At 30.1% G+C, this 10,122-nt stretch overlaps 3 protein-coding genes across 7 annotated transcripts; 1 reads left to right on the forward strand and 2 right to left on the reverse strand.

Moving 5' to 3' along the window:
- Positions 1-110: 110 nt before the first annotated feature.
- On the reverse strand, positions 111-1,150 carry APC10 (anaphase-promoting complex subunit 10). The gene is made up of 3 exons (XM_033342576.2): positions 903-1,150; positions 583-835; positions 111-501 (listed from the first exon to the last, which is right to left on the reverse strand). The coding sequence occupies exons 1-3, from the start codon at positions 925-927 to the stop codon at positions 210-212; spliced, it is 570 nt and encodes a 189-aa protein (XP_033198467.1). The 5' UTR covers positions 928-1,150; the 3' UTR covers positions 111-209.
- Positions 1,151-1,189: 39 nt separating this feature from the next.
- Mtmr6 (Myotubularin related protein 6) lies at positions 1,190-4,812 on the forward strand. 2 transcript variants are annotated; one of them, XM_033342565.2, is made up of 13 exons: positions 1,192-1,424; positions 1,718-1,831; positions 1,916-2,078; positions 2,147-2,304; positions 2,385-2,510; positions 2,580-2,714; positions 2,818-2,950; positions 3,025-3,251; positions 3,346-3,596; positions 3,662-3,802; positions 3,870-3,996; positions 4,064-4,333; positions 4,402-4,812. In XM_033342565.2, exons 1-13 carry the CDS (start codon positions 1,401-1,403, stop codon positions 4,543-4,545), a joined length of 2,013 nt encoding a protein of 670 aa, XP_033198456.1. In that variant the 5' UTR covers positions 1,192-1,400; the 3' UTR covers positions 4,546-4,812. The 2 variants fall into 2 exon arrangements, with proteins under 2 accessions (XP_076481861.1, XP_033198456.1); XM_076625746.1 differs by having other exon boundaries at positions 1,190-1,424; positions 4,064-4,812.
- On the reverse strand, positions 4,303-9,916 carry LOC117161207 (calnexin). Of its 4 annotated transcripts, none has more exons than XM_076625747.1 (9): positions 9,361-9,759; positions 9,015-9,267; positions 8,124-8,419; positions 7,337-7,996; positions 7,106-7,246; positions 6,829-6,954; positions 6,017-6,178; positions 5,827-5,923; positions 4,303-4,586 (listed from the first exon to the last, which is right to left on the reverse strand). In XM_076625747.1, the coding sequence occupies exons 2-8, from the start codon at positions 9,256-9,258 to the stop codon at positions 5,867-5,869; spliced, it is 1,686 nt and encodes a 561-aa protein (XP_076481862.1). In that variant the 5' UTR covers positions 9,259-9,267; positions 9,361-9,759; the 3' UTR covers positions 4,303-4,586; positions 5,827-5,866. The 4 variants fall into 4 exon arrangements, with proteins under 4 accessions (XP_076481862.1, XP_076481863.1, XP_033198460.1 ...); XM_076625748.1 differs by lacking the exon at positions 4,303-4,586 and adding an exon at positions 9,766-9,916 and having other exon boundaries at positions 5,246-5,923; positions 9,361-9,682; XM_033342569.2 differs by lacking the exons at positions 4,303-4,586; positions 6,829-6,954 and adding an exon at positions 6,422-6,544 and having other exon boundaries at positions 5,246-5,923.
- Positions 9,917-10,122: the final 206 nt, after the last annotated feature.

The following is a 10,122-nucleotide window of genomic DNA, read 5'->3' on the forward strand; positions in this document are numbered from 1 at the left end:
GATTCACAATTAGAAATAGTTCATAGATGAAAAGGTGGTCTTTACATTCCATGTTTACATTTTTTCCCCTTCCAGGTAACAGGATTAATTCAAATTCGTATATATATGAATTATGTGTGTAACATACAATTTTACATTGTAACTGAACTCTAATGAATATTTCATTAATATTCCTTGTTATTACAATTTCTTGCACAACGATTATTTCTTTATCTAACTGTAGCATAACGCAAAAACTCGTTGGTAAGGAAGTGGCCTGCAATGTAGGGAGCAGGTGGTCCAAGAACATCCTGTGTGGGACTATAAACTTTAATTTGTCTCATGTGCGTGTCTCGTCCATTCTGATGGTTGCTTATTACTGCTATTTGTATCATAAATGTCCTAATAGGTCTATCATTTATGTCCTTTATGGGAATGATAACCCAACCACTTGGTTCATTCAAATCCATTACTTCTATTTCTTGGAGATCATTAAAATTTGTACCTGCTCTAATACTTATCCTAAAAATGATGTTATAACATTAACAATTATCTAACATTTATTACTTTCAAGTAACAAAAGATATATACAACATTTCTTACCTGCTGGGAGTATAACTTTCATCTAACTTGTAATCTGTGTATATACATATGTCACGAATCGTTGTTTTCCTTTTGAACTGAATGTTTACCAGATGTGGAAGTTGTCCATCAGACTGCCAATATGTCTCTGTTATATCATCGCGCAATTGATCTACGCCAAAGCCAGGCTTACAACTGGACAGACTCCAAATTGCATGGTTTCCAACTTCTCGCACACGACCAGCTAGCTCCTCCTGTATAGGATCTATTTCTCCTAAAAAAGCATAACTATTACAGCAAATACCTTTCACTCGAGACGTGATTATATGCAAGATATTTACCTGTATTACCAGTCTTGTTACTCATTGTTAATTTTTTAAACTATAGGTACTTGATTAATCACAGAAACTTCTTAATACACTGGAAACATAAATTTTTCGTAAAATAGTAGAGAATTGAGTAGTTTCTTATCAAATGGACTAGGTGTCGAATTAGTTATAATGTTATTTATTTAAAGGTTTCTGTCAAAGATAGAAAGATGTGATGTTTACTCTTCTGCTGCCATCTATGACTAACTCATAAGAGATTTGAAACTTAAAAAACAGAAATGTGTCGATAACTAAAATGAATGTCAATGTTTTCATCTAAATATTCGACAAGCTACGTTCGTGTAATCAGTAATTAATTGCGTATATCAAGGCAATGGGGAATATATCTTTTTCATATTCGATAAAAATAGGTTGAGAACCCCTGTTACTGTCTGATAAGTCAGTGGTAACCAATTTACAGCCCGTCAAATGCTTCATCAGGTGTAAACAACTGTGAACGAACAGAACGAAATGGATCAAATAAAAATCTCGAAGGTATCGTGATAAACACCTTTCATTTGTCGTAAAGCTGTTTCGAATGAATTTTTAATCACAATTACGAACATCTGTCAATATGACATTCACCAATATGTCTTTTCGTTCACTGCATATTGATGTCTGTAAAAAAAATAACAACAAAAAATAATTGTCCTTACATAATTGTATTAGAATGAATGTAGAAAATTGTATGCATTTATTTTCAATAAATATATACTTTATAAAATAAATATCTAGAATTTAAAGAATTGGAGTAACATCATTATGATATGCAAAATTTATAATTCCAGGTGGGGAACGTGAGGATTTTAGATAAATATAGTAACAACCATTCTGTTGGTACTCTTTATTTAACTGTAACACATCTTATATTTACAGAACGAAGTGGAAAAAAGAAAATCTGGGTATGAATATAATTTTATTACGATCACTTGTTTTACCTTTATTCCCAAGTAATATAAATATTTTTATAAAGCTTTTTACCATAGGTGTTATATACTCACATTGCGAATATAGAGAAGCAGCCATTGACTACGACAGGCTCCCCATTATGTATTAAATGTAAACACTTTTTCATTGTAACATTTGTTATTCCAAAAGAACGAGATTGCCATGATATATATCTTACTCTCTCAAAATTGTCTTGCCCAGGTAAACATTGTTCTATACAAAGTAGAGCTTAAAAAATCAGTTCCTAACATTGTATGTTTTGTTTTTAGTAAGTTTAGATGATCTTTATTGTTTTCATTATCAAGAGAACAAAGACACCTTACCGCAACATGCAGGATGGAATTTTTTTAATGTACAAAGTGAATTTCAAAGGCAAGGTGTTCCAAATGAAGAATGGTCTCTAACGTATTTAAATACAAATTACGAGGTACAAATTTTATATTTGTTTTAAAGTTTAATATTCATTGTGAGGTTTTGATGTTCTAAACATATTAATTCAACTTTTAGCTTTGTGATACTTATCCAAAATATTTGTATGTACCTAGTACATGTGCCAACAGTATCTTGATAGGCAGTGCAAAGTTTAGAAGTAGAGGAAGATTGCCAGTTTTAACATATTTATATTCCAACAAGGTATGCGTAGTTATTGAAATAGATAAAATATGAAAAAAATAAGCAGGTCCTATGTAAAATATTTTACAGGCTGTTATCTGCAGATGTAGTCAACCTTTATCGGGATTTAGTGCACGATGTCCCGAGGACGAACAAATGATGTACAATATTTTGCGAACAAATCCTAATTCTAAATATATGTACGTCGTAGATACGCGACCACGAGTAAGTCTATAAAACGTTCACCAAAATGTTTATAATTGTAAACCGTCTTCAATAATACCATTATAGAGATCAGTTACGTTATACTTTTTTAATATTTATTTAGATCAATGCCTTTGCTAATAGAGCTACAGGAAAAGGATATGAGAACGAGAATTTTTATGACAACATAAAATTTCACTTCTTTGGTATTGAAAATATTCATGTAATGAGAACAAGCTTAAACAAATTAATAGAATGTGAGTCTTTTATTTTAGATTTTTTACGCAAATTATGAATATTTATTATTTTCATGTTTTTAATTATTGTATAGTACAAAGGATGACATCAATGAGTGCATTTTTAAGTGGTTTGGAAAGCAGTGGATGGTTGAAACATATACGATCTATTTTAGAGACTGCTTGGTTTATTGCTAGAGCAGTTTCAAATGGAGTTAGCGTAGTAGTGCATTGTAGTGATGGTTGGGATCGCACTGCTCAAGTATGTTCATTGAGTGCTTTATTACTGGATCCATTCTACAGGACAATTCAAGGTTTTCAAGTAAGAAGTGATTGAACATTATTATTGTTATGATTATTATCATAAATTTTTAATTTTTCAAAACCAGAACTAAATATTTTTGTTTCATTTTCAGGCATTGATAGAAAAAGACTGGTTATCGTTTGGACATAAGTTTAGTGACCGATGTGGTCACATTAACTGTGATAACAAAGAATTAGCCCCAATTTTTACTCAGTTCGTTGATGCAACATATCAACTGTTGCAACAGTATCCCCATAAGTTTCAATTTAACGAATTTTTTTTGATAACTCTTCATGATCATGTACACAGTTGTCAACATGGTACTTTTATAGGGAATTCAGAAAAAGAAAGACAAATTCTCAGGTATTATTTTCAAGTAGTAATTTATCCTTACATAAGTAATTTATTATATTTTTAATTATTTTTAGAGTATCGGAAAGAACATATTCTCTATGGGGATACATTGCAAATAATATGCACCAATATATAAATCCTTTATACAAATGCAATCGTTTCAATGAAGAAACTAATCCTGTTCTCCAACCTAAATTGGCTCCACAGTGTATTATGTAATATATAATTTTATTTTGTGAACGTATTCAACAATTACAAATTACATAAAAAATAATTTTCTAGTTTATGGCGAGGATTGTACTTTAGATTCGAGAATGGTATTCATCCGAGAGAAACGTACGAAGATTATCTTTCGATAATGCATGATCATACCAGTTGTTTAGAAGATCACGTTAAGCTTCTCATAAAGGTATAAATATTGTTTGACAATTTTTTTTATTTATTGGATTTTTAATGTTGCTTGTTACTTTAAACAGAGAGCTAACTCTTTGAGTTCAGTATTGAATTTAAATAACATTAAAAAAAAAGGAGTACAAGGGAAACTAAAATTCGATAATAAATACACAATGGATCCATTATCTGAAACCATCATAGAAAATACACCAACTCACGAAGAGAAAGCAAAGTGTAAGATAAAAATTAGTCAGTTACAAAACGAATTGAAAACAGTTTCCTTGGACTGGAAGTTATTCCGTAACATGGAAGAGTGTGCATGTTCTACTACATTTGACGCATTTAATAAAAAGGTAAATGTATATTATAACTTAAGATTTAATTTAGAATTAGAATTATATTTCCTTCTTCTTTTTTTCAGCATCACTGTTGGTCATGTGGAGAGGTATTATGCACAAGATGCATGGGTGCACACACTGTTCTTGCTGGACATAATTCACAACGTGCAGTGCCTACTTGTAAGTCTTGTACACAGAATTCCAGTATTCCTTCTACTAGTCCCTAAATTTATTCCTTTGAACACTTATTTAAATTTGTAATCTGTACCTAAAATGTATATTATTAGATTATATAACATTAAGGTAGAAATAAGATAGTAACATAAACTAAAAAATTTGATCTGATGGAAACTGTTAATAGGGAATTGTATATTTCACATTTCTTTTTTTTATATGTATTCGAACCAAAGCATGTCGATTTTAAAGAAAAAGGATATATAACATAAGAGAGTATTACGAATAAAAACAATTTTATTTTAATGATCCACCGCAAATTGTATTATAATAACTATTCTTCTAATAGTATACAATCATACCTTTTTAAATAAGACTGTTTTTTTTATACTTCTATTATAAGATATGCAGATGACAAAACGCAATGTTTTGTTTTTAAGGTCAGAAACGGAGTCTCCCAAAAATAAAATTTAACTATTTTACATTTGCTTATATCAATGTAAATATTATATAATATATTATATCAATGTAATCTTCTTTTTAATTTTACTTTTTTAATGAAAAAGATAATAGCATAATTTAGTTGAATTGTTTTAAAAAGTGTTGATTTTTTCGTAAATTTAAATAGAAATTTACTTTGTTTTTGTTGTGAACACGGAGGAAAAGGATTTTCAGAATCTACTTGTTTGATTATTTTTAAACAATTTCAGACTTATCACTTATAAATAATACAACATAATATAATACATAAAATTATTTCAGTCACATTGCATACTTTATTAACATAATAGCAAAGGAATGAAACATTATTTAAGAAAAATCGTTACATTGAATAATATAATACATGCCTATGAAAAATATTAACTGGTAATATTAAATAACAAATTCTATATGAATTGTGTGTAAAACATTATTGGACACAAGCAACGAACTTTCTAAAAAAGACACGTCATCCGCTCTGTTATACAGAAACTGTGAATAAATCTATTCTATTATTCGTCTTTTTTTTCTTAATATACAATAACAAAAGTTAAATTGCTATATAGTATTAAGACATAAATAATTACATCAAACATCATTCTTACAAAACTGTTTTCTTTTTTTTTTTTGAAGTACTTGTATCACTCATACGCGTGAGAAACATGCTTCAATGTGAAAATTATTTTGCTTAAAAAGTATGACTTAATGAAAAATTACACATGAGAACAAAATATCTAATTTTTAGATAAAAATCTGGCTTCTAGTGACATTTTATAATATATAATTAGATACTGAGAAAAATTCTAACGTTTACAATGCAAGTGTCAAGTGGAATGTGAGTGTTGCATAAATACCTTAGTAGTACGAATTCCTTTCATATAATCTTAATTCATTCTAGTCTTTGTTTGGTTTTCTTCGTCGTGGTCCATCACCACCTATTGCTGGGTTATCCTGAAAGCAAATTAAAAATTAAAATAAATTTCAAAAAATCATTTTTATCATAACATAGAAACATAACATAACATGGAAGAAATTTTTACTAACATTATCTTCACTTTCTATTATTTCTTCATTTTCGTTTAACTTTTCAATTTCTTCCTCTGCTTCAGTATTAGGTAGCTGATTTTCTGTTTCTTCTTGCTTCTGTGCTGTTTGTTCATTTGCTTCTAAAGGTTGTTTATCTTCATCTTTTACATTATATTTATCCTAAAAGAAAATTTATAAATTTCTTACTTTACAAAGATAGAGAATCTTTTATAAAAATAGGAAAAATTACTTCCAAATATTTTTAAAAAACCAAGATTTAATATTAACAAACTATCGCAATTAACGTAATACTATCGTTACAAAGTGCGTAAGGTAACTATAAAATTAAAACTACTGTATATGTTTTATACAGTTACTATATTAGAAAAGAATAGTTTATAAGGCTTGATGATTCTTTTATACCTGAGAAGCTAAGCAGCAGTAATATATTATTAGCAATATGGCGAAGCCAGGAATTATTATACATGTACCGCATATCCAGCGATGTTCCGTAGCAAATACGCCAACCTGATGCCATACACTATACTGTTTAAAATAATCATAAAATTACAAGTCATACAATTTACACTGAATTTACTTAAAAACTAATAATCAATTAATAAACTTCTAAATATTTATATCTCTCCTTTAACTGTTTCACTACTATTTTGTATAATTTATAGCTGAGAAATGTGTACAATTTTTATACTATATGTAAACGATCTATGTGGATACATTATTACTAAAAGTCTAGTCATCATATTGCTATACTTTGGTACCAATATTACAGATATGAGAGCGATTTGCACATTTGAAATTACAAAGTATACCTCACGAACTCGTTTCAGAAGATACCAAATATATAATACAACTGGTACTGCACAGTATATAAAATACAACACCCACCAGCCTGGTTTATAATTTGTTACTTTTAATATGCGACCCCATAAAGTTACCTGCATAGTACAGCGTATATTGATTATATTGATTATATTGCACATCTCATTAAACTTATACCTCTTTTAAAAAATAAATTAATTCATAAATTTAATTCAAGTAAATGTTGGATTGCTATTTTTCTTTGGATAGAAAAGAAAAATTGCTTACACTCTCCTTCTCGATTCTAGCCCGACGTACTTCGAATGTATCTTCCGCCCATTTTCTTGCTACTTCTTCATCATCAGCAACAAGAATATTATCGAAGAGAATGTCCGTAGACATCGACCAAAGTTCAAAGCCCACAGCAAACTAGAAATCCAAATATGAAACATATTCTGTTCAACAAAACAAAACAACAAAACAAAATTTTGTAAAATATTATAATATATAGAAACATACAATAGGCATCATCCGGAATGGATGTTGGTCATTGAAGTAATTAGGATTATGAATTAGTTTTGGCTTCCATTTGCCTTTATAATTAGGATTGTTAATCAAGGGTGGTGACCATTTGCCCTTGTATCGAGGATTCTTTTTCATCTTTTGCTTGTATGGTCCACATCCTGGTGCATCTGCACACTTTGGATTTGGAATTTCTGGAGGTTCCCATTCTCCATCCATTTCAATATCCCAATCTTCAGGTTTTACAGAGTCAGGATTGGGAATCATAGGTGATTCGTCTTCGAGCCATCCTTCAGGCATGATGTCGTCTTCATCGACGATTTGTGCTGGAGCATCTTCGTCCCAATCGTCTGGTTTAACAGCTGATAGGTCAGGGATCTTTTCCTTGTCATCCCAATCTTCTGGCTGAACATCAGTAGGATCTTCTATTTCCAAAGGTGGATTGACTGGTGGAGTGAAATCATCCAGCAAAGATCCAGAATTTACTACCTTATTATCGACTTTGATTTCAAAACTATTATCTGGACGAATGATCAAAGTATATAGGTGAGACTGCTTGTCTTTGAAAAAATCTTCCAAGCGCTCTCTAGGTTTCTTACAGTGTTTTTCTTCTATCGAACCATTGAGAGGGTTTTTATGTCGAAAGATAAAATGCAGCTGCATTAGAGGAAAGCAACTAATTAATTTTGGAACAGTTTTGTAAAAATAAAATTGTTTTATTTATTTTTTGTTGTTTTATTTGTTTTATTATATTATTCTTTATATTATTATTATATATATATACCTTGTGATTGTTTCCACATTTATCAGGACCAAACATTATAGTATAGGGAGTTTTATCATGGAATTTCTTTAAATCTTGATGCTCTGCATCCAGGGTAAGCAATTTCAAATAAGCCCCACTACATTCTTGGCCTTCTTGAAAATTTACTTCGTATTGTACAATTAATGGATTATCCCCGAAGTAAAATGGTTTGGATAATGTAGTGGATATAGCAGCATGTCTAGCTTTACTCTTAAGGACTAGCCCCAGATCTCCCTCTTGCGCATGCTCTTTAGGTTCTTCTATGGACCAAATTCCTACAAAAATAATGTAGATTATAGTCTCATGTCATAAAAATCAAAACATATCATCAGTTTAGTAGAAAAGTAATACAACTAGGAAACAAATTTCTTTATGTTTTACACTAGCTTGGATTTTGAAGGTTTCTAGCAAAAATTGTCTCTTAATTCTAACATTTTCCTTACTACATATATAACTATAGTGTAATTTTTAGGTAAAATAATGACACACCCATCTAAGAGAATAGTTCATTACCAGGTTTAAATTCTGCAGATATCATTTATATATTTCAAAAGTGTCACAACTCAAAAAAGTTTACTTCTACATTGTAACATTAAAACTATGAAAGGGAGATTTCAAGGACTAATAACAAGAAAAAGCATGAAAATAATATTTGACTATTCTTTCCTAGAGTCTATCCTTTTTGTCAATGTTATATGTTTATTACAAATAATTTTTCGCTTCACCTGAAAAATTTTTTTGACTTATGTTAATTTTTTAAATACATGCACAATATCTTAAAATTGATCATCTTTTACATGGATGTGTGCATTGATCTCTTTTGTAAACTGAAGACATATATGAGTAAAACTAGAAACAAGAGGTTATAACCATCATATTTCGCTATATCTTCATCAACAGAGTCTTTCTTGGCTTCTGACAAGACCCAAGATTTCTTAAACTTCTCCTCGTTGTCGAAGGTCTCTACTAAATATGCGAATCCAGAAATTTCGGGTGTCTTATAAACCACCTTAGCCACTGTATCTTGAACATTGCTATCACCACTCTCATTAGCTTTGATAATACTACACAGCAGACATAAATATATAATTAAATTCGCTACAAGCCTGGCCATCTCATATTCCTAGAAATGAAAAGAATGCAAAACTTTATGAAGGAAAACATTGATTACGAGATGTAATATAAAAAAGTGAATAGAAAAGAGAAATTCCCTTACCAAATTCAGTCGACGTGCATTGATTTCTCAGTGAACAGAGTGAAAGAAAAACGTCACTCCGTGGGTAATTTAATTAAGTAATAATAGTAATTCAATTATATAGGAGAAAAATATCCGTTTGTAGCTGTATTTCAAAAAGCGACAATACCGAAAACGAGGCGTGCAATGGAAAATAGTGCCCCGCTTAATTAAATTAATTGAATTATCAAATGATCCCGCGGTTATAGCAGCGGATTAAAATAATAAAGCTTAATGACAATTCGACTGAGACGTATTTAAAAATATTAGGTTCGATTTAGCCTCTTATAGATCTCCTTTTTACCTGAAGAGGAAAATTGATTGACCTTTAAGGAAATTGTATTTCCATTCGTACATTCTCTGACGTGTGATATTAATGTAACATACCGATTACTGATCCCCTTGAACCTCGTACAGTAAAACCACATCACAGTGATTCCCAATACAAAATGCGGAATCCTCCAAAATGGGAAAATATTCTAATAAACGATAATTTGTATTTTATTTTTGCTTTAATAGCCGTAAAAGGGAATTTATATGCAAAAGGGTTTGTTTTTTATTGAAACGATTATTAAATATTATAGTTTTTGGTAAATTGTGTAAAGATAGGGAAAAAATCTAACAGAACGTTTGGTAATATTTTTCTTTTTTTCGTGGCAAGGTTGTAATGAAATATCGAATGTCGCTGATTGAAAACCACTGATGATAATCCTACTATGATAACAGAATTATAGGTTCTGAATC

Source organism: Bombus vancouverensis, chromosome 16, assembly GCF_051014615.1.
Source record: "Bombus vancouverensis nearcticus chromosome 16, iyBomVanc1_principal, whole genome shotgun sequence".
In the NCBI taxonomy this organism is placed as follows: domain Eukaryota; kingdom Metazoa; phylum Arthropoda; class Insecta; order Hymenoptera; family Apidae; genus Bombus; species Bombus vancouverensis.